This window comes from Mustela putorius, unplaced genomic scaffold (genome assembly GCF_011764305.1).
Source record: "Mustela putorius furo isolate JIRA1106 unplaced genomic scaffold, ASM1176430v1.1 tig00000430_pilon_pilon_pilon, whole genome shotgun sequence".
In the NCBI taxonomy this organism is placed as follows: Eukaryota; Metazoa; Chordata; class Mammalia; order Carnivora; family Mustelidae; genus Mustela; species Mustela putorius.
In genome coordinates this window covers 23940032-23967340 of record NW_025421377.1, presented here as the reverse complement: position 1 = coordinate 23967340, position 27309 = coordinate 23940032, and the positions used below count along the sequence as shown (strand labels likewise).

The window sequence follows — 27309 nt, the reverse complement described above, 5'->3', positions numbered from 1 at the left end:
AAACAGTTTGCCTAGAGTACGTATTCTTAGCCACCAAGGGCTCCACATTTATTACTTGGTTTCATCTTCCGAACAACTTTGAGAGATGGGTGTTAGCCACTCTATTCTTACAGATGAAGACATGAGGGCTCAGGGAGATTATCATTCACCCAAGTCCACGTCCGCAGGAAGGGGAAGGGTCCGTGTTGAACCTGACCACAAAGCCACGCTCCTCCCTCCCCCCACCCCCAACTGCCAGCAAAGATGCCGCGTCGGTGATGGAGAACAGCCGCCAGGCTCAAGGGCAGTTCGTGTGTATAAGTCACTTCCACCAGCGGCTTAGTGACAGGAGTCGGCCCTGTAGGCAGGGGACACTGTGACAGGACTAAGGGTCACGTGTCCCTGAAGAAGAGGAGCATGGAAAGAGAGGGTGGGCGGAGGTGGCCGACGCCTTCTGAGGGAACCAGAGTTTGGGAAAAGGTGAGATTACTGAGCCGGCAGCAGAGCTTACAACATGCCCTTCTCCTGGCTGTGGGGCTGCCCTTGGAAGAAGATTCTCCTTTGGCGTTTGCAGGGACCCAGGCTGGGCCAGGCTCACGGCCCACAGGCTACAGGCCAGAGCGAATGGTTTCCCCACTGGCTGGGCTTTCAGTCTCTTCCTGCTCCAGCCAAGTGAGCTGAAGGACCACAGGAGACAGACCTCTTGTCATGTGGTTCTCCTCAGAAACTGGGATCATAGGAAGGGAATAAACTTCCAGCCAAGGGGAAACGTCACCTCAGGTACAGACACCCGCGTGTGTGTCTCTGCATACGTACGCACACACACGCACTTGTCAACTGACCCGCGTGTACTTCTGGTGAATGAGACAAGTGGGGCTTTCCAAGAATCTGGCAAAGTAACACTTGAAAGGGCTGTGGCACAGCCTTAAAATCCGTGAGGGCTCTTCACCTCCTTATGTTATCATTTTGCCAAAATAATTAACAGAGCAGCAGAAAGGGGCTTTCCTTAGGGGCTTTCTAAACAGGGGTCTAATCTTTTGATCCGTCCTTAAATTTATAATCCCAAAGATAAATAACCATCTTAAACTCATCCCACTGGGGCCTTCCTGCATTGAAAGAGGAGGACCTACATGGGGGAGAGAAACAGTGACTGCTTCATTTTAATCATCCACTGAATTAATCTGGTGTTGAGAATGTCTGGAGAAAACACTCTTTAAATTTTTAAAATAAAACGTTATGCAATTTTAATCAGCACTCATTAGAACCGATTTTAATGACCTGCTAACAAAACATTCCAAGTGCAGTGCGTCCTGTGATGGCAGGATCGTGTCTCATCACTGGTGGGCCCCCAGTGCTTAGAGGGGGGCCTGGCACACTGCTATCGCTCAGGAACTGTCCAGCAACTGCTTTACTGGGGGCCCTTCCTTCCATTTGACCACTCTGGTGATGGTGATGGCAGGGCTGTATACTTGGGAAGCAGTGTCCATGAATTTGCCCAACAGTGTTACCACGTAATACCACGGCCCTCATCTTACAGGGGAAGGAGAAGTGAGGGTTAGTAAGGCTCCGAGACAGGCTCAGGTCCCTCCAGAACTCACTAAAAACTGGGAGAGCTTGGATTCCAACTGAGGTCTCCTTGCCTCCGGAGTCTGAGTTCTTAGTGTTCTAGACTGCCTGTCTATAGTTGGTGCTTTGAGATGGTGAACCTGAACTCTTGCCTGGAGTCAGGATAAAGATCATTTTTGGCAAGTGTGTGGCAAGAAGAAAGCATTTCTATTCCACTCCACACTCCAGGGGAGGTCATATTTTTTGTGACCTAGCCCTTCAGAACCTCACCACTGTGACTGCAAAGTGATTCTGAAGGCTATGGGTAAGTTCCGTTCTTGTCTTCTTGCACCTGACACGAAGAGACACCGCTGCAGGTGGGAACGAGGGTCCCAGACGCGCTCATAAAAGCCAATTGAACTCCTAATGAAAACAGCATATCTGCAGTGATAAACTAATAACAAAATGGACGGAAAAGTGTATCATTTAGTGAGATAAAATTCATAAAATTATGTTTACTGGTCAAGGAAATACAGACTTAGTGAAGAAAAGAGATTATTTTAAGCTATGAAGGAGCAAAGATGCTTCCGGAAAGGGTTTTAGACACAGGTAAGGCTGGCCCTTTAATTCCAACTTCTCTTAGAAATCTGGCTGTCCTGTTCTTTGTACCTTAGAGAGAGGTGATAATACGAGGCAATCTCATAATTGACACCATCACTCGGTTGATCTGGGCTACACGATTTAGAACAAAAGACCGAGGGAGGAAAAGGGAAAGAGGATGGGGGAGGTTCCTGGTGGGTCTTGGCTTGGGCCGGGCTGAGCAGAGGAAATGAGAGAGAGCAGCCAAGGGACTGTGTGAAGGGGATGATCGATTAGATATGTGGTTTACTTATTCAGTTTATTGAGTATCTTCTTTGCGCCCAGTGCTGTGCTCACCAAGTCTGGGTCCTCATGGAGCTTAACATTTTTTTGTGTATGGGGAAAAGGGACAATAAAGAAGTAAACAAAGATATAAAACAATGAATAAAATAATAAACAGTGGTCCTAGCCAGGACAAAAGTAATGAGGCACCAAACTGGAAGAGAAGTCTTCTGGAGGACGTGATGTGAAAACCTTGCATGAGCAAGAGGTACCAAAAAAGCCTTCAGAGAGGGTCGGGCAAGACACAAGAATGTGGAGAGAAAAGGAGCCTGGTGCGTTCTGAGAATCGGGCGGAAAGCCAGCGTGACTGCGGCTGGTGGTTGAGCGAGAGGGAGAAGTGACAAGTGAGAAGAGGAAGAGCAGGCTCCATGAGTGATCTTGAGGGCCAAGCTGCGGGGTTGGAATTTAGTTCTAAGCACAGAAGGAAGACACCAGGGCTTTTAAGGGACGGAGTAACAGGGTCTGCCCAGAGTCACCATGAAGATGCCCCCAGCAGTTGACAAGAGAATGGGTCGGAGGTCAGAGGGAGGCTGTGCTCATCATGGTGGCACGTGGGCTTCTGTCCCTTAGAGGCGCTCCACAGACTGGCACATAAGACTGCCACTTGCCATTAGGCATGTTCGGGGTAAGTAATGTGGTTTTGGAGACTTTGGGATTTCACAAAGCAGTAGACCACAAAGTTGGGGGCTCACAGACTGTGGCAACTTTCTATTTGGCTAAAGCAAATAAAAACTCAGCTGCCGTCCGTGATCACCTTCATTTCAAAGAGATGAGATATTTTAAAGCCAAAAATATAAGGACATAACCTCAGAGGGGGAAAAATCCAATTTTATAGAAAACACTACTCCTTCCTTTCTTTCCTTCTTTCTTCTGTTCAAGATTTTTTAAATTTGAGAAACAGAGAAAGAGAGCCCAAGCAGAGGGGAGAAGCAGAGGGAGAGAGGGAGAAGCCGGTTACCTGCTTCAGGCCAGGACCTGAGCTGAAGGCATCCGATTCACCACCTGAGCCACTCAGGCGCCCTGAAGACACAACACTTTCCTTTGTATTTTCAACATTTTGCTTTAGCATCAGTGAAAACCTCCTTACAGACTGGACACACTCCCACAGTGGAACTTCAAACATTGGTATTTGTAACCCACTGAGCTCCCGTCTCTACCCCATCTCCCAGATGAAGAACATGAGGTTCGGGAGGCATGTGGCTTTCCTGAGGTGAGGAGGGGCCTTATGGGCAGGGGGCCAAGGCCTCCGTCTCCTGACTGCATGTTCCCTCACCATCGTGCTGTGTACTTGTTCAGCGCGGCCAAGGTTCAAACACCGCACCGTGGGTTCCCGTCCAGTGCACACTACTGTGGCCCTCGTCGCGTCCCGACCAGCGTTTCCAAGAGCTAACACGCTTATCAGGACACCAGCACTCGGCACACCAGCTCTCCGCCTGGAACCTGAAAAATGGAATCTCTTCCCCATAAGGAAGAGTAGGGTGCGTCTCACCTGATCTTCAGATACGCTGCCACCCCGAACACCAACAACACCACGGCAATGACTGTCACCGTAATGGCGGCGATGCTACCTGCGGAGGAGGAGAGGCACAGGGAGAAGTTGAGTGAAGGGCATTCACTGCTGGTCAGTCTGCACACAAGTCAGAGCTAGGACGAAACCGGGCTCTTCATTCTGTTACTAGTACTCTTCTCAGCCTCTAAGAGTTTGGGTAAATGGCAAAATTATTAAGACCTTCGGGCCTGCCTGGAGTTCAGAAAACAGCCTCCAGTCACACTTATTGTTCTAGGAGAGAAAGCGATCTGTTGCTGCTGCTGCTGGTAGGTGGTTTCAAATCTCCTGACATCTTATTTTCTTCTGTTACAGGCCCTGGCTCCTCTCTCTACGACTCGTGAGATCTTGAGAGGCTTAGGATGTTTTATTCAAGGGTCACTGCAAAGCACTACAGCTGGTTTTTTTTATTTTTTATTTTTATTTTTTTTTTTTTAAAGATTTTATTTATTTATTTGACAGAGAGAAATCACAAGTAGATGGAGAGGCAGGCAGAGAGAGAGAGAGAGAAGCAGGCTCCCTGCTGAGCAGAGAGCCCGATGCGGGACTCGATCCCACGACCCTGAGATCATGACCTGAGCCGAAGGCAGCGGCCTAACCCACTGAGCCACCCAGGCGCCCACTACAGCTGGTTTTTAAATAAACCAGAATCGCACAGCTGTATCAGTCGTGTCCACTTCAAAAGGACCATCCTGGCTGGAGATGCACTCATTTAAATGACGCCATCAAATCAAAGCACTTTTTAAAAAAACTCCTTTTTGGGGGAGTGTGTTGAGTTTCCACCCTTGAGAGGTGAGTTTGCTTTAGCAGAGAATAAAGTCAAGCATGCTGTACAACCAAGGGCTGCTCTGAGAGGTAACACTATTTTCTGTGAATGGAAATAACCAGGTGTAATTACAAAGTAACATGAATGTTTTATTGTGCAATCTGAAATCTGGCTCCAAAGGCAACTATTAACGGGCAGTTGAAAACCCATCGAGCACGTAGCCTTGTAAGAATAACCATACGGCTTCCAAAGATTACCACTTAGAAGCACAACACTCTTTTCTGTGTGAGTTTTGGGCTAATAATGTATATACTTTGGCTATATTTCACCTGAGAAATGCAAAGAATCAATTGGGCTCTTGTCTCCTAATGGTGGGAGTGACCTTCTTGGCACTAAGGCTGGTGTCGGGGACTCCATGTGCTCTCCTAGGCTACCGGGAAACCGTGTTACTACTTCAGCGAGTGGACGAGACTCAGCCACACTGGAAGGAACATCACGGGTCTGGAGTCCAGATATGTGAACCCATGTCATTAGCTGCGTGTGTGGTGTGGGTTACTTACGTAACGCTGACTCGCACACCAATCACCTGTGGCAACCGAGGAGGAAGAGCTGCCCCTCCCCCTGCCCTCATGACTTTAGGAGGGATTAAATGAGGTGCCATGCACACCAAGTGAAAGTCTTATCCAAAATATACCGTCCTGGACCAGTGCCCACCTGTCGTGTACTGGATCTCAAGGGTGATGGATCTCCCCCACATTTTTGGAGATTTATAGGTTATCTGGAGATCTGTAGGTTATTTGTCATTTCTCCTTTTCTTTCTTTCCCTCTCTTTGGAACTGCTTTTGTATATTGTTCCCCTTAGTGCTTCCACCAAGGGAATTAGAGCAGCGCTAAGAAGCAAATCAGTCTAGTTATTAACTCTGTAGTAACCCCCAAAAGTTCTGAGTGAAAGAAGGCTCTCTCTGCTGGTGAGAATGTCTAAAAGAGAGCCAAAGAGGTCCACTGCTAACCAACACTGAGGGGAAGACCAGAGCCTGATGTGTCCACACGGACTGACCACGCTCCACCATTTCGGAAGGGCCACACACGTCGACGCTCACTGCTCACCTCCTCGGACCCGGAACCCCTTCAGAGCCAGATTCATATAATTACCAGGTTAATTGTCTTCCCCTTTATACCACGGTAAAGACAGAATTATGGCATGGAATACTCAGATGTGCAGATCTGATCAAGTAGGAAAAATTCAAGGTCAGATCCCCTCGGGGAAAACATCCACCCCTGCTTGGAAAGGCTGCACTCGGCTTCACGGCCTCCAGCTGTACTGAAGTGAGAAAATTCCGTTCACTGAAGCCTCTTAAAAGCTCTTTTAGGAACTTGTGACATGAGGATTATGTCTGCAAGGGAAGATGACATGGTCTGTCGAGAGTCAGAGATACAGTGGTTGTAATTAGGAGCTGTTTAAAAATTGAGCTTTACATTTAATTTGCCCCCTCAAAAAAAATACAAAAAAAAAACAAACAAAAAACCCCCACAATAACCGGGAGAAGAGACAGACTAGAGTTGATTTCTCTGTAAGACTCTTCTTTCTTGCTCCGGCAGAGTTTAATGCAGGAAACTGTAGGTTTGACCTTTTTCAAAGTTTCTTTCCTAACCCTAGGCAGTTGGATCGCCTCCAATTATGCTATTTACTGGATATATTTATACATCGCCTCTTCCTAAAGATAAATCCGGCAGTTCCCTAACTAAAGTGCTCTTCTTTTTCAAAGCATGGTAAGTGACGGAGTGACCCGCTGCCCCTCTCAGTGGCTGGTGGCTGTCTGTCTAGCTCTGGATGTAACCGGAGCCCTCCAATGGGGTTTTCCAGGCCATCCTTCCTGGTTCACATCGGGCAGCCTCCATCACCAGAGCTGAGATTAGCAGGTGATTTCCCCCTGATGGGCTCCTGAGGGCAACTGAGCAAAGGGGCACTTCTGAGGGTTGGTACTGCTTGATATGAGGCTAAGAGGTGTGGGGTAAAATAGGCTATGCTTAAATATTCAGGACATCTTAATTATTATGCCAGCCACTGGCTCTTCTCATCCGGTGCCAACCAAGGGAGCCAGGGTCCCCTGGAGGCCGATCTCTATCAGGCCCTGAGCCTAGGAGGTCTTATGGGCTGAGCCTGCTCTGACCCCCAGAGCACCTACTACTTACAGAGGCAGCCAGGAACCTCATCCTGGGAAGTTCCACACCTCAGGGCATTATGGTTCGAGCCTATGAGGGGGTTGCTGAGCCACATTAGCAGAATTTTTATGGTAACTGAAAAAGCATGATTTCCTCCTTGTGAAAACAAATGTCATTTCCCCCCGAGTTCTGTTTAAACTCAACTAGAATTCCCCTTCTCCTCCTACTTACTCTTTTTTCAAGGAGGGCCAGGGAGACAGAGAATGAGGAAGGTGTGGCTGGGGCAGGGAAGGCTCTGCCCTGTGAGGAAGGTATGGACCCTTAGTGGGCAGGAGGCTGAGAGTGGGGAAGGGGAAGATGGCTGGCATTTCAGTTCCTCCTCAGTGGGATTTGCCCGTTACACACTTGGGTGTGACTCACGCTGAAAAGCCCTGGAGCCAGAAGGAATTAGAGAGCATCGGAGGAAACCTATCTGTATATCATATAAGCTGAGATGCAAGAAAATTCTACTGTGCTCGCACATTCCACCATGCCAACATGCTCTGCCTGACCAGAGGGCTGCCAAAGATCCATGCAAAGCCTCCTGGAACACTGGGCCTCTCCAGAAGCTGGGGTTTCTCGGGGGGCCACTTTTCCAGCTTCACAACAATGCAGGACAAAAATAAGCAGACTAAAGAACAACCGTAGTTACCTCTACCTGTGGGTGCTTTGGGCTAGAACCACGCCAAGAGCCTTACAGCGATCACGTCACTTGACTCTCTTTACAAGATGAGTGGATTGATTCCCATTTTATGGATGAGAAAGCTAAGGCTCAGAGAAAAGAACTTGATTCAGGCTTTACAGTCTGATCAATGGCCGAGCTGACGTTCAAACCCGAGACCACTTCATTCCGGGCTTGGCACTTGTAATCACGCACCAGCAGGTTACTTCCACTGGCCTTTTTCTCCGCTTGGCCAACTCCTACTCTTTCTTCTTGACCTAACTAAATACCAGCCCTTCTGATTAGCTTTCCTGACACCCCCATGCAAATGATCGCATTACTGTGGGTTCTCAGCTCTTTGTGCTTGCTTCTTTCTGACGCTCCCTGCTGTGTTATGAGCACCCCGCCCCCCCGCAGGCTCTGACCACTTTCGTCCACTTCTCTTCTGCGGCTTCCTGCGCTCTAAACCCCAGGCACAGTCTCGAGCTCCTCGTGGGCACTTGACTCATTTATTTAATGTCAGAATAGTAAATGCGATACTGGCAAAAAGAAAGAAAGAAAGAAAAATAAGGAGAGAAAGAAAGAGAGCAAGAGAGAAAAGAAGAAAAGAAAGAAAGAAAGATAAGTGAGTCCTGGCAATTTTTGAGCCCAGTCGCTGTGCTGAGAAATTTCCCGAGCAGCAGATCTCCCACCTTTCCATCTTGGAATCCCCTGGCCTAGTCTCACCCGAGCAGCTACTCCTATGACTCTGCAGCGATGGTCCAACCCCTGCCCCACGTGCCTGCGAGTTCCCACCGATGACGGAACCGGAGGAGAGTTATTTGGGGAATAACTGTCCCAACGGAGTCAGCTAACAATCTTTGAGGTGCCACAGCCAACTCCTATAAGACTGCGCTCCCGGTCAGACCTGGCACCCCCAGGAGACAGGTCGCTGCCCTAGAGGTCATCCTTTACCCTGCTTTGAGTCTGTTCTGTGCCCTGAGCTGGCCCGGAATAAAGGATGGCATGCAGCTAAGGAGTCTCTTTCCCCACACCTGCCTCTCACACAACAGACACGTCTTGTTCTTTTCTTTCCTCTCCCTGCTCTAGAAAGGAGGTAAGAAAGGGAGAAGAGGAGCAGGAGACCACTTTAGAGTGTGGGGCTGCTCCTTCAGTCAAGGTTGCAGAAGGAAAAGGCACCTCTGTTTCAAAAGAATTCTTCCTAACAGTATGGTCTGTGCATGTGCTGGAGGAGAGGCGAGAGCAGGGGGTGGGGGGTGGGGGTCTGGAGGTTAGACCTCCACGGGGGCCTGGATCTCTGCCTCTGACACTAGGAAAAGCCCCTCCCATCCTTACAGTCATAGTCTCAGATCACATCTCCGTCCTCCAAACAACAATGTTAATAATAGCATTAACAACGATGACAAAAATAATTGCAACCGACACTTTCTCGTTACTTACTCTGGACCTGGGTCTGTTCTGTGAGTTTCACTTCTTTGAATTTATGTCCTGCTCATGAGAACTTTGCAAGGTAGGGACTCTCAGTATCTCCATTTTACAGATGAAGACACCAAGGCACAGAGAAACTAAGGGCTGGGAAGCACAGAGTTGATGGCCGGAATTGCTGGGACCCCAGCACAGGTTCCTGGGTCCACGTGGGGTCTCCATAGGCTCTCCTGCCATCCTGGGCTGTAGGGGTCCATGCGAGTCTGCGCAGGGATGAACCCCGTGGCCCAGCCCCTCCCCTACCTGCTTTCTCTTTGTTGTCTGGGATGCACTGCCTAACTTGGGGCTGTGTGGTGGTTTGGGTCTTCTTGTAGGTCCTGGTGAAGGTTGGTTAAGACTCTATTAATTCAGAGTAACTGTAGGCAGGACTTGTTAGAGGTGGACAAGTCACAGAACAGTGCGCTAATCGGGCCCATGTCATTGGTTTCCAGCATGAGTTGTGGTCCAAAAGGACCACTGAGAACCCTGCCCAGTGTTATTCATTGCAGTGTATGAAGTGAGCTGGGGTAGACGCTAGCTGCAACTCGCTTTGGGGCATGTGTGTGTCCCTCCATGTAGGTAGGATGTGGTATGGGGAAGACAAAGTGAAAAAGGACATCTCAGCTTTTGGATGCTGTCACCTAGGTCGATCCTAATTTTACCATTATTTCAGTATACTTGGACTTCTTGCCTTGAATTCTGTTTGGATTTCACTCCTGGTTCTCCTCCTACTCTCCCCCACAACAAGGGAAGAAGCTGAGCTTCTCTCTCTCTGATCCCGAATTAATCCCATGAGTTTCTCCTGAATAAACTGCATGGGTTCCTTGAGCTGGGACAGTGCAGGGCGTGGAGAAGCAACTAGCGGGGCTCCCAGGTTTCACCACCCAGCTGCAGAGACAGTTGTCAGGTTCCGGAACCATTCAGCAGTGCAGGACTAGGTGGACAGATAAGTAGATAGTTAATGTGGGAGGTAGATGGTACCAAACTCTGTATTTCTGCCTCTAACTTGGGGGGGGGGTGTCCATAAAAGTTAGAATCTCGGGGATGCAGCTGTTCTTCGAAGGATGGGCAGGCCTTGGACAGCAATGAAGCTGTGAGGCTGGAGTGAGCGAGACGGAGAATAGATACCTCCCATTTGTAGGACTGAATATTCAGCACTGGGTCTAGAGATAGAAGCACCCTCAACTGGTGTCCTTGTCCTTCTCTAAAACGTGGGATGATCCTTATCTTCTCCATTTCACAGGAGTATGGGGAGGACCAAATGACACCAAGTGCTTTGTAAATCAGCACAGATTGGGGGGACTGTTGAGATCTCTGCATGACCCACTCTAGGATTCAAGAGACCTTAATACTGAGGGATTCGCTGAGCAACTTACCCAAGGTCACCCAATTCACGGAGCTGACAAAACCAAGGCCACAGTTTACATAAAAGAATGTGATGGAAATGAGTAGGGACCATGGGAGTAGTCTCCAAGCCAGACATGGGTTTGAGGACATTATGACAGTGTGGGGACTGAGGACCATGGAACGGTTTTGGGCAGAGGGCTGATATGCAACCTTCTCAAACCCAGTCTCCTCTTAGAACTCATCCACAATGATGCCTGTTCATCTTGAGCCTTCTTTTTCTAGAAGTTTGCCTTTTACTTAGCATGGCACAATTTAGTAAACTTATTCTAGTATATAGCGAATACTGACACATGTAGCTATAGATCGTTATACACATATGTACAAGATAAAGACAATATATGCTGTTACACTAATGGTTTTATGTGAGCCGTCTCATGACTTTATGTCAGTTCTCTCTCGATTGAGAGTCCCTTAAATCGAGGGACACAAACATACTTCTTCATCTATCTAGGCCCAAAGTAAAAATTCATAGGATATACAATTTCTTCTGAAAGTGTAGCTATTTTTAAAATTGGACTTTATTAGAAGTTATGATGCAAATATGGAGCTCCTTTATAAGGCATACAGCTTGCATGCAAATAAGCCACAGAAATGTTTTTAATTAGCAAAACCTAAATTTGTCTCAGTAAGTTAGTCTTTCTCTTTACTCTCCCACATCCCCAAATCTTTAAATCATTAAATGATTGCTTACTCATTCCTTTCCACAGAGTGGCAGAGGTCAACTTTATCAAATTTGGCCAAATATTATCACAACTGGGACCTTTTATTTCATGTTTATTTGCTGATTTAGATGCTCATTCACAGGCAGAATTGGTTAGTGGGCCCATCAGGGGTCCAATCTTTGGGGCGGGACAGCCAAAACCGAACCTTTGCCTCTTATAATAAGAAGACCTAGTATGGGGACTGGCTTCCCTTTTATCTAAGCATTTGACCTACTTAGGTAGCATATAGTTAAGAATATATACTGAAAATATTAATCTCTTTAAAGATGTGTCCTGGAAACATGAATATTAACTAATTTTAATATTAATCCAGCAAATGCTCCTTTCCTCTTCGTCACGGCCCTCTCATGTGGGCAAAGGGGCTATACTTTAGGGAGCCAGGGTTTGCCGTGAACATAACCCAGGCCACACCAATGGGCACTGTCCCTGTTAGTCAAGGTTTTAAAGTTTCTTCATTTTACTCACAATTATAGTCTCTCCCAACACAAATGAAGCCTCCTTCCCAGCTGGAATTGTTGGAGCTACGTGTTCAGGTCCCCCGATCCCAATTCTCCTTTGACACTTGCAATGTGAACTACTGGGCTTCTGGGAACAGCAAATGGCGCTCCCCATCCTCCTTTCCCACAGCATTTCAAAGGTCCCAGGCAGGCTCCAGCCAATGTCAGGGAGCATTCCTCTCGCTCAGCACTCCCCAGACCAAAGGAGCCTGCGGGGAATGAGAATCTCCTGAAATGTGGCTGAGCCTCCATCTGAATGCTAGTCACAGAGTCTCCTTAGAGACTGCCCTGAGTTCATTCTTGGCTCAACTGTTCTCAGGGGACATGTGTAGTATTGTGCCAAGAACAGTAAAGAAATCATAAAGGAAAGCAGCCCTGGTCATCCAAGTCAGAGCCGCCATTGTTTCCTCGAGCTTCCCTGGGCCGGGCCCTAGCCTGGCACGGATGTGTCAATCTCTGTTTGGGCATTTAGGAAATAGAGACTCCAAGAGGTTCCCCAAAACTCAAGTAGTTACTCAAGTAATGTAGTAACTCGAGAAGTTACCAGCTCAATCGGTTAGTGGGCAGAAACGGGATACACCCTTTAAGGCTGGATCCCGCGAACACTTGCGTTTCTACTTCATATGATCCAGATCTGGCACAGAGATTGGCCTCATAAGACACAAGCTCAATAGTCTTTTTTTTTTTTTTTTTAAGATTTTATTGAATTATCCTGGAGAGCAGGCAGAGGGGAAGGCAAAGGGGTAAGCAGACTCTGCCCTGAGCAAGGAGCCTGACGGGGGTCTCGATCTCACCACCCTGACAGTAAAACCTGGGCTGAAGCCAAGAGTTGGAGGCTCAACTGACTGAACCACCCAGACGCTCCCATGAGTTGAATAGTCTTGGGCAAGTCACGTTACTGCTCCCCGCCTTCCTGGCCTCAGTTGTGTCTCTATCTCTGCTTGTAAAATAAAGATTCATTCCATCATTCCCACAGCTGATGTTAATTGTTTACGAGGTGTCAGACTTTGAGGAAACACACTCTTCCTCTCAGAGCATCTTTCCAAATTAAATAGTGTATTTAAAAAATATATATATATTTTTTTCATCAGGAAGTGCAATACAAGGGTCTCACAGTCTCTGGGTACCTCTTCTCCATAAAATCCCAAAACCAATAAGAAAGCTTGATGTGAGGAGATGTGAGCCAAGCTGGGTATCTCAGAAATGACTACGGATCTCAAATTCAGGTTTTGTTTTACTTTGACATTATTTACTTTGACATTTGTTTTACTTTGACATATCCAATAGGATAATGTCTTTATTGCTGAAAGGAAATTCTAAGAAGGCTCATTGAATCTAACGTCTTCATTTTACAGATGATAAAACGGAAGGTTATAGAAATTAAGGGATTTGGTTGAGATCAGACTCCATCAACTGCAGAGCTGGGACTCGTTAGCTTTTGATTTCTGCTTTGCAGTTTTTTAAAATTCTCTAGTTCTTGGACTGATCCCCAATGAAGCTGGTAGCTAAGACAATAATGAGGATAATAAGATCCTGGCCTCCACCTCACGGCGTATTTTTTCCAAAGTTCACACATCTCCGTATCACTCTCATGGCTTTTCTTCTGTCACCTCCACACCACCCACACTCTAATTTTCTTAATATATGTCTTTAAATCAAGTCATTTTTTTTCTTTATATACTTACTACATATTGTTTAATGATAAAAGCTATGGAGTCATGAGTTCAGTGCTATTTTATTCTTTTTTTTTTTTAAATTCGCATGAAAACAAAGCAGGTTTTATTAGGATAAAAACATATTCAGCACCTTGCATGCTACCCATGTAGGGACCATACTTTGGGAACACGGCTCCCATGGCCACCGGTTTCTCAAACGGGCTCAGGGAGGACATGTCGGGCTGGGGGGAAAGCAGCTGCCCTCAGGACCCTGGAAGAGGCCACAGAGAACGGACGGTTGAAAGTTGGGGCCAACAGCCCCTGTGTCAACTCCTGCCACCGCTCTAGGGAGTGCGGCAGCGGCAGCTTCATGAATACTGCTGCTCGGTGGAGGCCCACGTTGGTGGAAATGTGACATAGGGGGACAGCAGTCCTGCCTCAGCCTCTCCCAGGAGCAGTGCAGACACGGAGGGAGGCCGGATTTTCTGGGTCCATGATGCTAACTAAGCCCAGGCATCTGTCCCCTCACATGCCCCATGTCCGTTCTGCTCTTCTCCGTCTCTCCTGTAGCACAGATTTACAGAGCCTGGCATCACAGCCCATCGTCACTGTTTTTTAAATTACTTTATACAGTGAACATAATTGAGCTTGGGCTGGGAGTCAGAACTTCTAAGGAGCGGAGGGCAGCACGACTTGCCATGGGTGGGAATCTCAGCTCAGATTCCTGGGGGCATAAAGAAGGGGGGGGGCGGGTTGGAGTGATTTCTAACAGAGAATCCCTCCTGTTGTTTGCCCTGGATGAGAAGAACTCTCTTCTGAAAATTCTGATCTGTCAGTGTGAGTGGGTCGTCTGTGTCACGTTGGCTCACCAAATTCCTCCACTGGGGGACATAGGTATTTTGGTTTAGGAGTCAACCAGAAAGAGGAAAAGAAATCCCTAAACCTCCCTGCCACCAAAGCATCCTTAATGTAATTAGCATTGAAATGATCCAAAAGAATTTCCTGGGGGTTCTTTTCTTCTGGGGACAACTAGCTGCATGGCAGGGGGCAGGAGGAGGAAAGTGTAGGCTGGCAGGTCCGCCTTTTGTAGCCTCGGACTTAAGACCTGAAGGACCTAAAGGTTGGGAATCATCCCTTTGTGAATGACTCAGAGGGGAAAAATAATGGATGGCGGGAAGCAAGCCACCGTCTTGCTTAAGAGCTCTCATTTATCTCCATGGACACCGAAGGAGAGATTTTTCGTTGTTATTTCTTTAGTATTTCAATGATGACAGTGAGGCGTGACCATGGATAAAACAATCCTGAGGGTAAAATAAACCAGAGAAGTTGGTATTGGTATTTGCCTTTTTGAGACTAAGCCAGGCAGATGAGGTTCAGGTTCCTTCAGGGTTCACCAGCCTTAGCAAGTAAGACTTTCCACAGGGCTATTTCTTCGGTTCCAAGGCCATGAGTGAGAAGGAAGGAACCTCAGAGCCAGAAACAGAGTCCTAACCCCGTGTGCCACGCAGTGTGCAAATTTATTATTTTTATCACGGAATACGGGTGGATGGAGTTATTTTTCCCTTTCATACACTGTTTTCTGTTTGGGGTTATAGACAGGTACTTAAATGGATCCTTATTCCCTAAGATTTACAGTAATAATCCTTTTGGGAGTCTGCAAGTGTTTTACAAACATTCTGATTTTCCAGGTTAAGAAGATTAAAGTCTAGAAGAGTCAAGCCTGTGTGGGTATCTGTGCGAAGAGCTGGCTAGCACTGTAATAATAATCGCTAATATGTACTTTAGTGCGGATTCTGCAAGACACACTGCATACCCTCGTCTCCGTTAATCCTAACGAGCAGCCTCTACGGCAAGGACAGCGACTCTATGGCCTTCGTTTTAGAGATGAGGAAGATGTGACACCCAGTGAAGAACACCCTTGCCCACGCCTCCCATCCAGCAAGTGGTGTGGGGGAGATCTGAACCCGGCAGTCTGAGGCCAGAGTTTGTATATTAATTAAGTAATATAAGAATATTACTTCTAGTCCTTCTAGAGCCAGGCTTTAAAACGACCCCACCATCTCTCCAAACAGAAATATGACAAAGTGTTTTTGATGGCCTACTTCCATGGACTGACTGAGATTTTATGATCTTAATGTAAATTCACATTCATTTGTAAATTTACTTTATTTTTCTCCAGATTTTATTTATTTGTGGGTGAGAGAGAGCGCGCACAAGCAGGGGGGAGGGGCAAAGGGAGAGAGAGAGAATCTCCAGAAGACCTCGCTGAGTGTGGAGCCGGACAGGGGGCTCGGTCTCATCAGTCTAAGATCACAACCTGCGCCGAAACCAAGAGTCCCACACGTAACCGGCTGAGCCACCCAAGCTCGCCACACCTACATTTTTGAGACTGTGGTTCCCACCCGAAGACCAGGAGTCTGATGATAAAAGCAAGGTACTGTTCAATGAAATGTTGTCTCTTATCGGCCAATATTTTTCTTTCATAAGACCTGAGGCACAAGGCATGCCGAGGGCAGTATTAATTAAGCACCCATTATGTGTTCTCCTAGTACAATGCTCCCTGGTCAGTACTCTGGGGGGGGGGGCGATATTTAGGCTCTTATCTGATCAAGACGATGGCTGGTGCTGATCCATTTTCACTTCCCTGTTATCATTTGATAATGAAAAGACACGATCTTTAGAGTGAGAAGATTACGGTAAAGGGTCTGGATATAGAATTGAGTTTCCTCCAGTCAGTCTCCCCAGTGAGACAGCCAGCCATAGATTCATTAATGATATCAGCTGTGCTTATAAGCGAAATCCCACTCTCTCAGAGAAGCATTTCTAGAATCACTTTAGTCATATATGACTGGGGAAAGTATTTGAGACAGAAAATAAGAAAAGTGTTCCACCGAGACTGAAACTGTTCAAATGTAATGAAAGGTGATACCGAGACAATTAAAATATGGGATGGAGTTGAGCCGTTACCAGGTAACAACAGAAATGGTAACTAGCTCGTTTTATTACCTTGACATATATTTTTCAAAGGATAATTTGGAAATATTTCATCGTTAGATTTCAGATTAAGATTTAGGTAGTAAAAGTAAATCAAAGGAGAAATAAAAGTAGTAGAGACAAGAATTTAGAATCATTTTTACCTAAAATAAAATCTGATCATTGGAGCTTCTTAGTGGGAATTTACTTGGGATTCACAAGCTTTGAGGTTTAGGCTAAGTGTCAAAAAGTGGGTCCAAAATTTAAAAATTGTGAGTGAGGGTTTATAGCAATCCATAACGTCATCATCTCTGAAGTCCTTGGGAACCAAAAGCAGGAGGGGGTTAACAGGGTAGGAAGAGCGTTGCGGTGGGAAGGGGGATGCCCTGGAACCCACAGTGGCAGCAGAGCGAGCTTCAGACAGTCTATAACGATGGCTGTGTATTAGGGGGTATCTGTGTGCGCAGGTATTATGAACTGAATGTCTGCACCCAATCCCCAACTCATACGTTGGATCTTACCCCCAAGAAGGTAATATTAGGAGGCAGGATGCGGGGCCGTTGGGAGATGATTAGGCTGTGAAGGTGGAGTCTTCATGAGTGAGATTAGTGTCCTTATAAAAGAGACCCCAGAGAGCTCTCGTGCGCCTTCTGCCATGGGAGAACACAGTAAGAAGACCGTTGTGTGTGAACCAAGAAACAGGGGGTCTTGCCAGGCACTAAATCGGCAGGTGCCTTCATCTTGTGCTTTCTAGCCTCCAGAACTCTCAGAACCACCTGTAGTTTAGGCCACCCACCCCTAATGGGATTTTTGTCCTCATAGCCCAGACTGATTAAGACAATAGGGGAAAGTGTTTTCTTATTCTCGATCAAAAGTCATCATTTTTGAGGCTAAGAAAATCTGTGAGTTTATTATCTGAAGTTTGATATTTAGTCATTAAACCAGACCTTCGGTGCTAGGAATATATCTGTGAGCCACACAGACAAGGCCACACTCTCAGGTACCTGGAAACACAGCATAAACAGTGAATAAAAAAGCCACAGGAGTATATGTGAAGAAGAGATACAACTGAACTGTGACAGTGTGTACCCGAGGACAGAGCGGGGCTGGGGGCCAGGACATGTGTCCTGAGCAGGTGATGTTTGAGCTGGAATGAGTTAGAATTAACGGGTGAAGGGATGTGTTTGGGGTTCCCAGGAGAAGCATTCTAATGAGGAAAGGCCCTGTGTCGCGCGCGAGAGAGAGAGAGAGAGAGAGAGAGGGAGAGAGAGAGATCAGCATATTCATGGACAGAGGGAGCACAGTGTGGAAGGTACAAAGACCTAAGGGTAGAGGGTAGGAAGAAGCAGGGACGGCAGGCACAGCCCCGCCCTACAGGGCTCTTTGGGCTGTGGGTGTCATCCTCAGGGCAGTGGGAGGCCCCGGAGGGGCTGGGATGCAGGTCGTTGTGAGGTGATGTGTGACCTGAGCAGATCTGTGCATAACCGTCCCTCTGCTGCCGTGTGGAGAATGGGCAGGACGAGGCTGGGGCAGGGGAGCATGTGGCAGAGGATCACATAAAGGGATTATGGGAGCCTGGACGCGAGAAGGAGAATGAAGAGAAGTGGATGCGTTTGGCAGCTGCTAAGACTTTGGTGATGGCGAGGACACAGGGAGTAAAGAAGGAGCGACGCGGAAAGGTGACGGCACCATCTAGGGTAAGAGGTCAGGCCTGGGCGTGTAAGACGATGGGATGTCTGTACCACCGAGCCTAAGATGGATAGAACGCATTTTAGGATTACTGCTTCCTGACACATTCTGGGCATTCTGAAAGAATCTGATCGGTAAATGTTTAACATTTTTTAAAAAAGATTTTCTTTATTTAATTGAGAGAAAGAGAGTGAGAGAGAGAGCATGAGAGGGGAGAGGGTGAGAAAGAGAAGCAGACTCCCCACTGAGCCGGGAGCCGGAGGCAGGACTCGATCTCGGGACTCTGGGATCATGCCCTGAGCTGCTTAAGCAACGGATCTACCCAGGCGCCCATGTTTAACATTCTTTTATTTTATTATTTATTTATTTATTTTAAAAATATTTTATTTATTTATTTGACAGAGAGACAGATCACAAGCATGCAGAGAGGCAGGCAGAGAGAGAGGGAAGCAGGCTCCCTACTGAGCAGAGAGCCCGATGTGGGACTCGATCCCAAGACCCTGGGATCATGACCTGAGCTGAAGGCAGAGGCTTTAACCCACTGAGCCACCCAGGCACCCTAACATTCTTTTACATGATCTTCCCACCTCTGTGTTTTCAATAGGTCATATATATTTTTAACAATACATCATTTAAATATTGTGGTTATTAACAGTGTATTAACAATATACACATTTTTTTCCCTTAAAGTTTTCCATGTGTACTTTAAAAAGTAGTCTTCCACTTTTTTAGGACTTCATTCTTTTTCAGATCTCTGTCTCCTCCCAAGAGTTCATCATGGAATAAGGAAATGTCGTGTGGAGCTAAAAGTCCCTTGCAGGTATGGTGGCAGGGCTGTCTAGATGTCTCTGTCTGCCAAATGCCATTTATGGAAGGGGATTGATTAGTGAAGTTCCTACCAAATAAAGACTGGGGTTCAGACTAGTAATTTAAAGTTCAAAGACTTTCATCAATTTTCCCAATTATGTGGCCTTCCCTTTGTCCTGAGAAGTGTGAGTGGCACAGTAAGGCAGTGGACACTTGGATTTTACAGACAAAGGAGACTATTCACTCTGCAACAGCAAAGTGACTATAATTTTAAAGTTTGCATTTGCAAGAATTGAAGATATCTCCAATATAACTTGGTGTGCAATATCAGTCAACGAAACCTAATCCTAACCCTAACTCTGGCAGAACAGATACCATCAAGATCACCTAACTGGAATGTTCTGGGGATCACCCAGGGTCTTTCCTGTGCCCACTGCTAGCCGGACTCTCAGAACACGTATATTCTGAGACTCATATGAATATGAATCTCATTTCTTCAGCATAGGATAATAGTATTGCACAATTTCCTGGCATGATAAGCCAGGAAGACTGCCCTTCTTGTATTTGGTTTATAGTTAAGAGCCCTTAAAGCCAGAGTAATGAAGTGACATGGTCTATCAGTGACAATGGGAAACTGGAAACCAGGTAGAAACTGGTCCGTGTTTCTGATACCGAATACCTTGCAACTTACCATACCTATTCCTGCCACAGGAATATCTTTAAAATAAAATTCTCAGCATTTTCTTCTCTCTGTGGAAACTTTTGATGACTCTCAATGGTCTGGCAAGTAAAGTAAACCACCTCCTCCTGTTACTAAGGTCCTCTAACACTTGTCCTGAAACCTTGTTTCTTGCTTCTACAAGTCCCCCTTCAGTGCAGTCTGGGATTCGCTAACCTAGGCTACTTGCCATGCTGGGCACATGCTACCTTGTAGGCTCTGTGAGGACAGTGATGCCTTATTCATGGCCGAACGCCTAGTACCCAGCCTCACAGCCAAAGCTCAGTAGAAGTTTGTTGAAGACGCTGGGCATTCTTCGTTATGATAAATACAACAACAAAAATAACAGTAAAAATAGTAAAATGCAAATCGTGATGATGATGATGATGATGATGATGATGATAAATCATAGTGCAATAACAATCGTAGACACTGACTGAGCCATTGGTCAACAGCTGTTAAGCTGTAAATTTCTTAATTAAACCTTACAGTAATCCCGTCACGGGGATACTAGCCTTATCTCACCTTACCGACGAGATGACCAATGCTCAGAGAGGTTACAACCTCTGCTACTGGTTGACTGACTCTTTGATTCACATATTCAGCAAACGTTAATGAGGGTCTCCCACGTATCAGGCTCTGTTCTAGGGATCCGGGATGTAGCCTGCATCCTCCTCTTTGTGAACAAATTCCTTGCTTTCACGGCGCTGACAGTCTAGTGGCCGAAAACAGACACCCGCTTGCTAAAAAAATGAGATAAAGTCAGAAGGGGTAAGCACTCACAAGGAAAGTCAGTGAGGGTAACGGAAGCAGCAGTGACGGGAAGACGACCTTACAAAGACGTAAGGGGAAAGGCTCACTGTGGGGATGGACGTCAACAAAGTCTCGACAGGTGAAAAGGAGGGAGCGCCACTGAAGACCTAGAGGGAAAATACTTCAGGCAGAGGGAACAGCAAATACAAAGGACCAGAGGCATAATTTCCTCACCTTTGAATTGTCTTTAGAGTGTTCCGGAAATAGTAAGGCTTCCCTGTGCTTGCCCGTGAAAGTGGACAAGGAAAGGAGAGCAGACGCTGCATGGGTTAGACCGTGGGAGCCCTGCAGGGGTGGCGCAGACTCCGCTTTGGCTGTGCTTCTGGAGGGGAAGCGATGGAGCAACAGGGTCTGTCCTCCGTGTTGGAAGGATCTCTCTGGCAAGGGAGAGCTAGTGGGGACCCGTGATAGGACTACTAAAGCCCTACTGGTGAGGAGAGGGAGAGGGCTGAGGGGAGCCCGGGCTCGGACGGTCTGCACGGGGAGTCTGTGAGGAAAGGAGGAGCCCAGGACTAGCCCAGGGTTTCTGGAAGGCAAGGGAGGAGCAGTTCCAGGTGAGGAAATCAGGAACTCACTGTACACCTATTCAGTGCGAGATGACAATGAGCCACTGCAGATGACAACGAGCCATGTTGGTTGACAGCTGGGTACACACATCTTCAGTTACATTGAAACAAACGGCAGCTGAGGAGGGCACTGGGCCCCTCTGCGAGACCGGTTCTGGTGCCTGCAGTGCTGGGTGGGTTCTCAGCTACTTTGCCATCAGTTCCCTGAATCTCCCTGGCCCTGTCTCTCTTTAGGTCCAAATTCCCTTCCTCTCCTTGGACTCAGCTCATGGGCTCCCTCCATCCTGGAACCTTCCCTCGGACCCTAGTCACGTCGCCTTGCCATGACATTCACTTGGTTTTAGCATTATTCACTGGTGACCATGTCTGGGTATCTGCTGAGTGGACAAGTCCTTGGATGAATAAGAATATGCCATGTGAACTCCATCAAGAACAAGACAAAAACACAAGAACAAGACAAAAACACTAATCAGAAGTGTGGTATAATTATCGACACTATGGAAGGCAGCTCAAGGATCTCTAAATGAGACCCCCGATTGGCAATCTGTCAGCATCGGCTCTGGGTGCTGCTGGCCGGAGGGGCTGGGGAAGGAGCAGCTCAACAATCCCCGCCCGGTCAAAGAAGGCTTGATTGTGGTTTCTGGGATCTGGGCTCTGGGCCCAGTTCTGCCACTGGGCGGTGTGACCTTGGGCGAGGTACTCCAAACTTGTGCGGCATAATTTCCTCACCTTTGAAATGAGCAGACTGTATCCCATCTGCTCAAAGATCCTTGCGTCCACTCCAGTTCCTTCTCAGATTAGAAACTAATGTGGTCATGCTAGTGGTATGAGGAGTGACTCGGGCCCTTTCTCTCTACTGAAGCTATGAACTCTCAAAGACTGGTCTTCTCCTTCTTTGCCTCGAGCACAGGGGACTGGCAGATGCAGAGTAAATATCTTTTGATTTACTAAGTCACAGGATGAATCCTTCTTGATCTATGAAATGTACCCTGGACGGATCTCTCTGTAGCCTACCCCCAGATCTCTTCTTGAGTCAGTCCCTCAATCCTTCCTTAGGTTCCCTGGGTGCGGTACCCCTAGAACTATCACGGCTCATGACCCAGGTCCGTCACTGATTTGGTGCTTCTTGACCCTGCTGGATCAGATTTAAGGAAATCAAGACACAGGTTCTACAATACAGGCCAGAATGCTGGGACGGGACGGCCTTCGCTAACCCAGCCTGTGAAAGGTAGTGTCAGATTATGGAGAATCTTGCTTCCAAGCTCAGAGTCTGTGCTCAGGAATATGCATCTACCATGTCTGGACTATCCTGGAGGGGCAGCAAGTGGAGAAAGGGAAATCAGCTGGAAAACTGAAGAAACAATGTCATGGTGGGGTGGCAGGGAGGGCCGCCCTGGGACACAGAGAGAAGAGATCTGGACAGAGATCTGGAGGAGATCTCTGGGACAGAGGGAAGAGATCAGGACCTCTTCGAGCCTGTATCTTGCTGGCCCCTTTGCTGGGACAGTCCTTAAGATGCCTTAAGATACCAGGTCCAGTCCACACCCACCCTGTTCCAGGAACCGTGTCCATGCTAAGATGGTCCCTGCACATTGGGGCCATGGTGAGTAGCAGGCAGCAAGTGGGGGCGTGGGCTTGATGTGGAAAGTGCATCGAAATGCTGTGGGATGAGTGTTGGCTGGACGTGTAAGCAGGGTGCTAGTGGGTTCGGGGTCTGCAGAGGAAATCAACATTCGAACTGGCTGTGCCCCTCTCCAACCTTCTGATGAGCCCTCCGGGAGGCTGAGCTGGATGGACAACGCTGTGGCTTTCCCTCTTCTTGGCTTCTGGCTGCATAGCAGAGGGGAGCCGGGGAGAGCGGAAGATTTACTTCCTTCACTCCCAGGAGATGAACCTTGGGTTAGCAGTGTCTCAGCCAAGAGTCACTGCTTCTGTTAAGGTCGTCTGTTCCACCAGACTCTTCTTCTGGGTCCTGGTGATCGTTCCCCCCTCCTAGGCCTGACTCATAACGGTTCTGCTATTATGCTCCCCTGTTGTTCCCCCAGACCCCAGCCAAGACCTTTGTGATTAATTTCTTTATCTCAGTGTGACTGAATCTCTCTCTCTCTCTCTCTCTCTCTCGTTGGGATGGTCAGTGATATACTCGGCCTTTGAAATAAGAATATCTGCTTCTTTGGGATTTTATCTACCAGTAAACTGTGAGCTCTTCCCAGAGGAATCAGGTCTTGCTCATCTCAGCCCTCTCTCTCCACTTCTACTGCCTATGGGAGCTTCTGTTCATGCGGGTTCCTTACTGATTGTTAAAAGATGTTCATTTCTCCTCAGTCACAGCCATGCTGTGCGTCCAACCCCAGCTGGTCATGTGGCTGTGTTCTGAGCATTCCCCAGGGAAGGGGCCATAGCTCCATTTCCCCCTTCACCTTCTGGCTGTTCCCACCTCACTGTTTCTCACTAGAGAGTCCAAACACTCCCACTAAGGCCTTTTCCTTCTCGATACCCTGAAATTGACCATCTTTACGTCAATGCCAGAGGCATGTGACCTCAGAAGAGACCCTAAATCTCTCTCCACCATGATGTCCAAGATTGCAAAACCAAGATAAGAATCACACTGACTTCAGAGGACCACTGGGAGAATTCAAACAAATGCAATGGCCTGTAAAATTTATTGTCTTTCTCATGAAATATATCAGTGACTTTAAAGAATAAGCCTGTTCTCTACCCCCCCCCCCCTTATCCTACTTGGCTTGACTGGTTTCCATGAGGTAAGCACTCCGTTAATACACCAAGCAAAATTCTAATAACTGACCTTTCCTGCGTGCTCCCTCCCCTCTGGGAACTGTTCTAAGCACTTCACAGGTCCTCTCACTGAAGCCCCACAAGAATCATGTCCGACAGAACCCATTTCGTTCCCATTTTACAGATGAAGAACAGTAACGGTACAGAAAGATGAAGTCACTTGCCCAAGGGCAGGCGCCAGTTTTAAACCCAGGAAGCTGGGCCAAAAGCCACACAGATAGCCCCTCTGTGGATGCTGTCTCCCCTGCTGACATTGTCGGGGACATATGTGAAGTGCAATCATAAGGACCCGAGCAATCAGTGAGGCAGCATGTGGGAATCAACCAAGGGACTGAAAGCCACGTTGGCCCCTCGCTGGAAGTTCTTGCGGATGGACCTCCGGCGTGGCCCCCCTGATTCAAGTCCAATGGCGCGGGGTTAACGGAGCTGCTTTCTTCGCACCTCGGGGTTCCGGGACCCAGACTCACCTGAACTGAGCGCGTGCTCCACTTCCTGCATGATCACGCCCGGGGAGGCGGTGGTCTCCATGTCCACCATCAGACAGGTCACTTTGGCCGGCGCCGTGGCTTGGGGCGTCGTGTCCGCGGGCCTCGGCTGGGCTGTGGCATGGGAAGTGGGTGTGTGCGCAGAGCTCGGCTCTTCCGTCGGGGACCCCGGTGGGGCTGGGGACCCCGGTGGGGCTGGGGATCGCGGTGGGGTTGGGGATCCCGGTGGCGTTGGGGACCCCGGTGGGGTCGGGGCCCCCGTGGGCTGGGTGCTGGTGTGGGCAGAGCTGTGATTGGCGCTGGTGGGGGAGGCGGACCAAACCTCCCCTGCTGGAGAGGTCGACAGGGGTGGGGGCGAGGAGGCCGGAGCCTGAGGGGAGGGGAGCGTGGGAGAGCCGGCGGGGGCCTCGGAGGGGGCCCGGGACCCCGTCGGGGGCGCGCTTGGCTCCTCGGTGGTGCTCGGGCCGCGCTCCGAGGGTGTGGGTGTTAAGGGCGCCCCGCCGCTGGCGGGGGAGGCCGCCGCGCTCGGGCCTCCCCAGGGAGAGGCTGGGCCGCTCGGGCCCGCTTCTCCGGGCTCTGCGGAAACGTTCCTGGGGCGTGTGGGCGCCGGGGCCGAGGCCGGAGCCGGGAGGACCGCGTGGCCGGGCGCGCCGCTGGTCGGGGAGGCAGGAGGGCTGCGGGGCGCGCTGGTCCAGCCGGCCGTGGACGGGAGGGCGTTGGCCGGAAGAGACCCGGGGAAGGGGGCCGACGGCGGCAGGCTGTGCACCCGCAGGCCTGTGGAAGAGCCAGCACAGACGCGGTTAGCGCGCACGCCTGGGGCCGGCGGCGCCCCGCGCTTCCACCGGCCTCTCGCGCTCTGCGCGGCGCCCTCCCAGCTGGGAAGGTGACCCGGGCCTCTCTTCTCCGCACTCCCTCTCCCTCCTCCCGCCCTGTCTCTCAGTGGGAACCAGCCTGAAGGCCCAGGGAGACACACGTGTAGCCAACACATGGAAGGAGCTGTCTTGTCCCCTGCTTGCTTGGAACTGCCCTTAACTGGGGAACTGACCTTCCCCGGGAACTTTCTGGATTGTTTGTGTGTGTGTGTGTGTGTGTGTGTGTGAACCCCAGTTCCTGCGCTGACAGTGTTGGATCTGGGGTTGGTGAGTGCAGAGCTGGAGGAGCTCCTCTGTCCGCTGTTCCCTGGCCCAGAGGTTGTGAGCTCTGCTGTGTGTGTGTGTGTGTGTGTGTGCTTTTTGTGTGTTTATGCACAGGGATACTAGGGCTGTGGGCTTGCTGCTGGGTCGAGCCAAGATGTGAACACATTCTCTGTGAAGGGGGCAAGGCAGGAGGTCCTGGAAGAAAACCTGACGGGAGGAATATGTTTTGGAACTATTATCTGGGACTGGAACGTAGTTCTTTCAAATTCTAGCCTCGGGTCTTTACAATCATATCATTTTGCAAAATGGTTCCCCTTCACATTGCCTAACATTTAGAATTAGTTTCTGTTCTTCCTTCCTTCTCTCCTCCCTCCATTTACATATTCCGTTTAATTAACTAATTCTTTCATTTATTCAAGTACTTAATAAATGGCTTCTATCACTGAGTGCTATCACTCACCCAGTCTTGAATTTTTATTTCACTTTTTATGTAAACCACCTTCAGATTGAGTCCCCAGGCCCCTCCCCATCCCCCAACGAGCTTTTCCTCTAGTCATTTCCATTCAGTGGTTGACACCTTCTTTCGGTCCGTTGCTCAGTTAAAAATGGAGACATCACCCTTAATGCACCCCTTTCCCCCCACCCCATATCAAATCCACTGGTGAGTCAGGATGACTCTACCTCGAAAATACATCCCAACCCAACCACTTTTCTCCACCTCCTCCATCATCTCAAGATCACCTGAGCCACCAGTCCCTTGCCGAGACAACTGCCACAATCTCTTCATGGGTCGTCTGCCTTTTGGATTTTCTCCCTTTCAGTTTGTTTCCACAGAGCAGCTGGTATGATCTTTTATTGGTATGTCAGAGCATGTTCTTTAATTGGTCAAAACCCTCCAAAGCCATTCTGCTGCACTTAGAACAAAATTCCAAACTAATCCCCTGTGTCGCTCCGTGCTCTCCTCGTCATTCAGGTTGGTCTCTGCTCAGATGTCACCTCCTTCTCAGAGGAGCCCTCCCAGATGATCCCAACTGAAATCATCCCCACTCCAGCAACTTGTTCCGTTTTTAAAAGATGAATTTTTTAATTGTTAAAGTGCATGTAACATTTACCATTGTAACCATTTTAAAACCAGCTTATTTCTTTGAAAGAGAGAGAGGAAGTGCAGGGCTTGGGGGAAGGGGTAGAGCAAGAGGGAGAGAGAGTCTCAAGCAGACTCCACACTGAGCATAGAGCCTGATGGTGGGCTTGGTCAGGGCTCCATCTCACAACCCTGAAATCATGACCTGAGCCCAAACCAAGAGTTGGAGGTCTAACTGACTGTGCCACCCAGGTGCCCCATTTTAACCATTTAAAAATGTATTTATTTATTTGACACAGAGAGATCACAAGTAGGCAGAGAGGCAGGCAGAGAGAGGGGGGGGATGCAGGCTCCCCGCTGAGCAGAGAGCCTGATGCGGGACTCGATCCCAGGACCCTGAGATCATGACCTGAGCCGAAGGCAGAGGCTTAACCCACTGAGCCACCCAGGTGCCCCATTTTAACCATTTTTAAGCTCAGTGGAATTCAGTGCCATCACCACTAACCCATCTCCAGAACTTTCTCATCTTTCCCAAACTGAAACTCTGTACAATTAAATAACAGTAACTCTCCTTTATTCGGTGGAGACCACTATTACACTTTTTGTCTCTGTGGATTTGACGACTTTAGATAATGCATGTAAGTAGAGTCATATTATAATTGTCCTTTTGTGAATGGGTTATTTCACTTAACCTAATGTCTTCAAGGTTCATCCATACTGTAACATATGTCAGAATTTCCTTCCTTTAAAGGCTGAATAATAGACTTTTATACACATAAGCCACATTGTATCCATCCATCCATTCACTGATGGACTTCTATGGGTTGTTGCCACCTTTTGGTGACTATGAATAATGCTATGAGTCTGAGTGTACAAGTAT

At 48.3% G+C, this 27309-nt stretch overlaps 1 protein-coding gene across 1 annotated transcript in view; it reads right to left on the bottom strand.

Annotated features, from left to right (window-relative positions):
- Window positions 1-27309, bottom strand: part of PARM1 (prostate androgen-regulated mucin-like protein 1) — a 99832-nt gene that overhangs the window by 11823 nt on the left and 60700 nt on the right. The window contains exons 2-3 of the mRNA XM_004766265.3: window positions 24195-24986; window positions 3935-4013 (exon numbers count right to left, since the gene is read on the bottom strand). Coding sequence (XP_004766322.1) covers window positions 3935-4013; window positions 24195-24986 — 871 coding nt within the window. The remainder of the gene's footprint in view (window positions 1-3934; window positions 4014-24194; window positions 24987-27309) is intronic.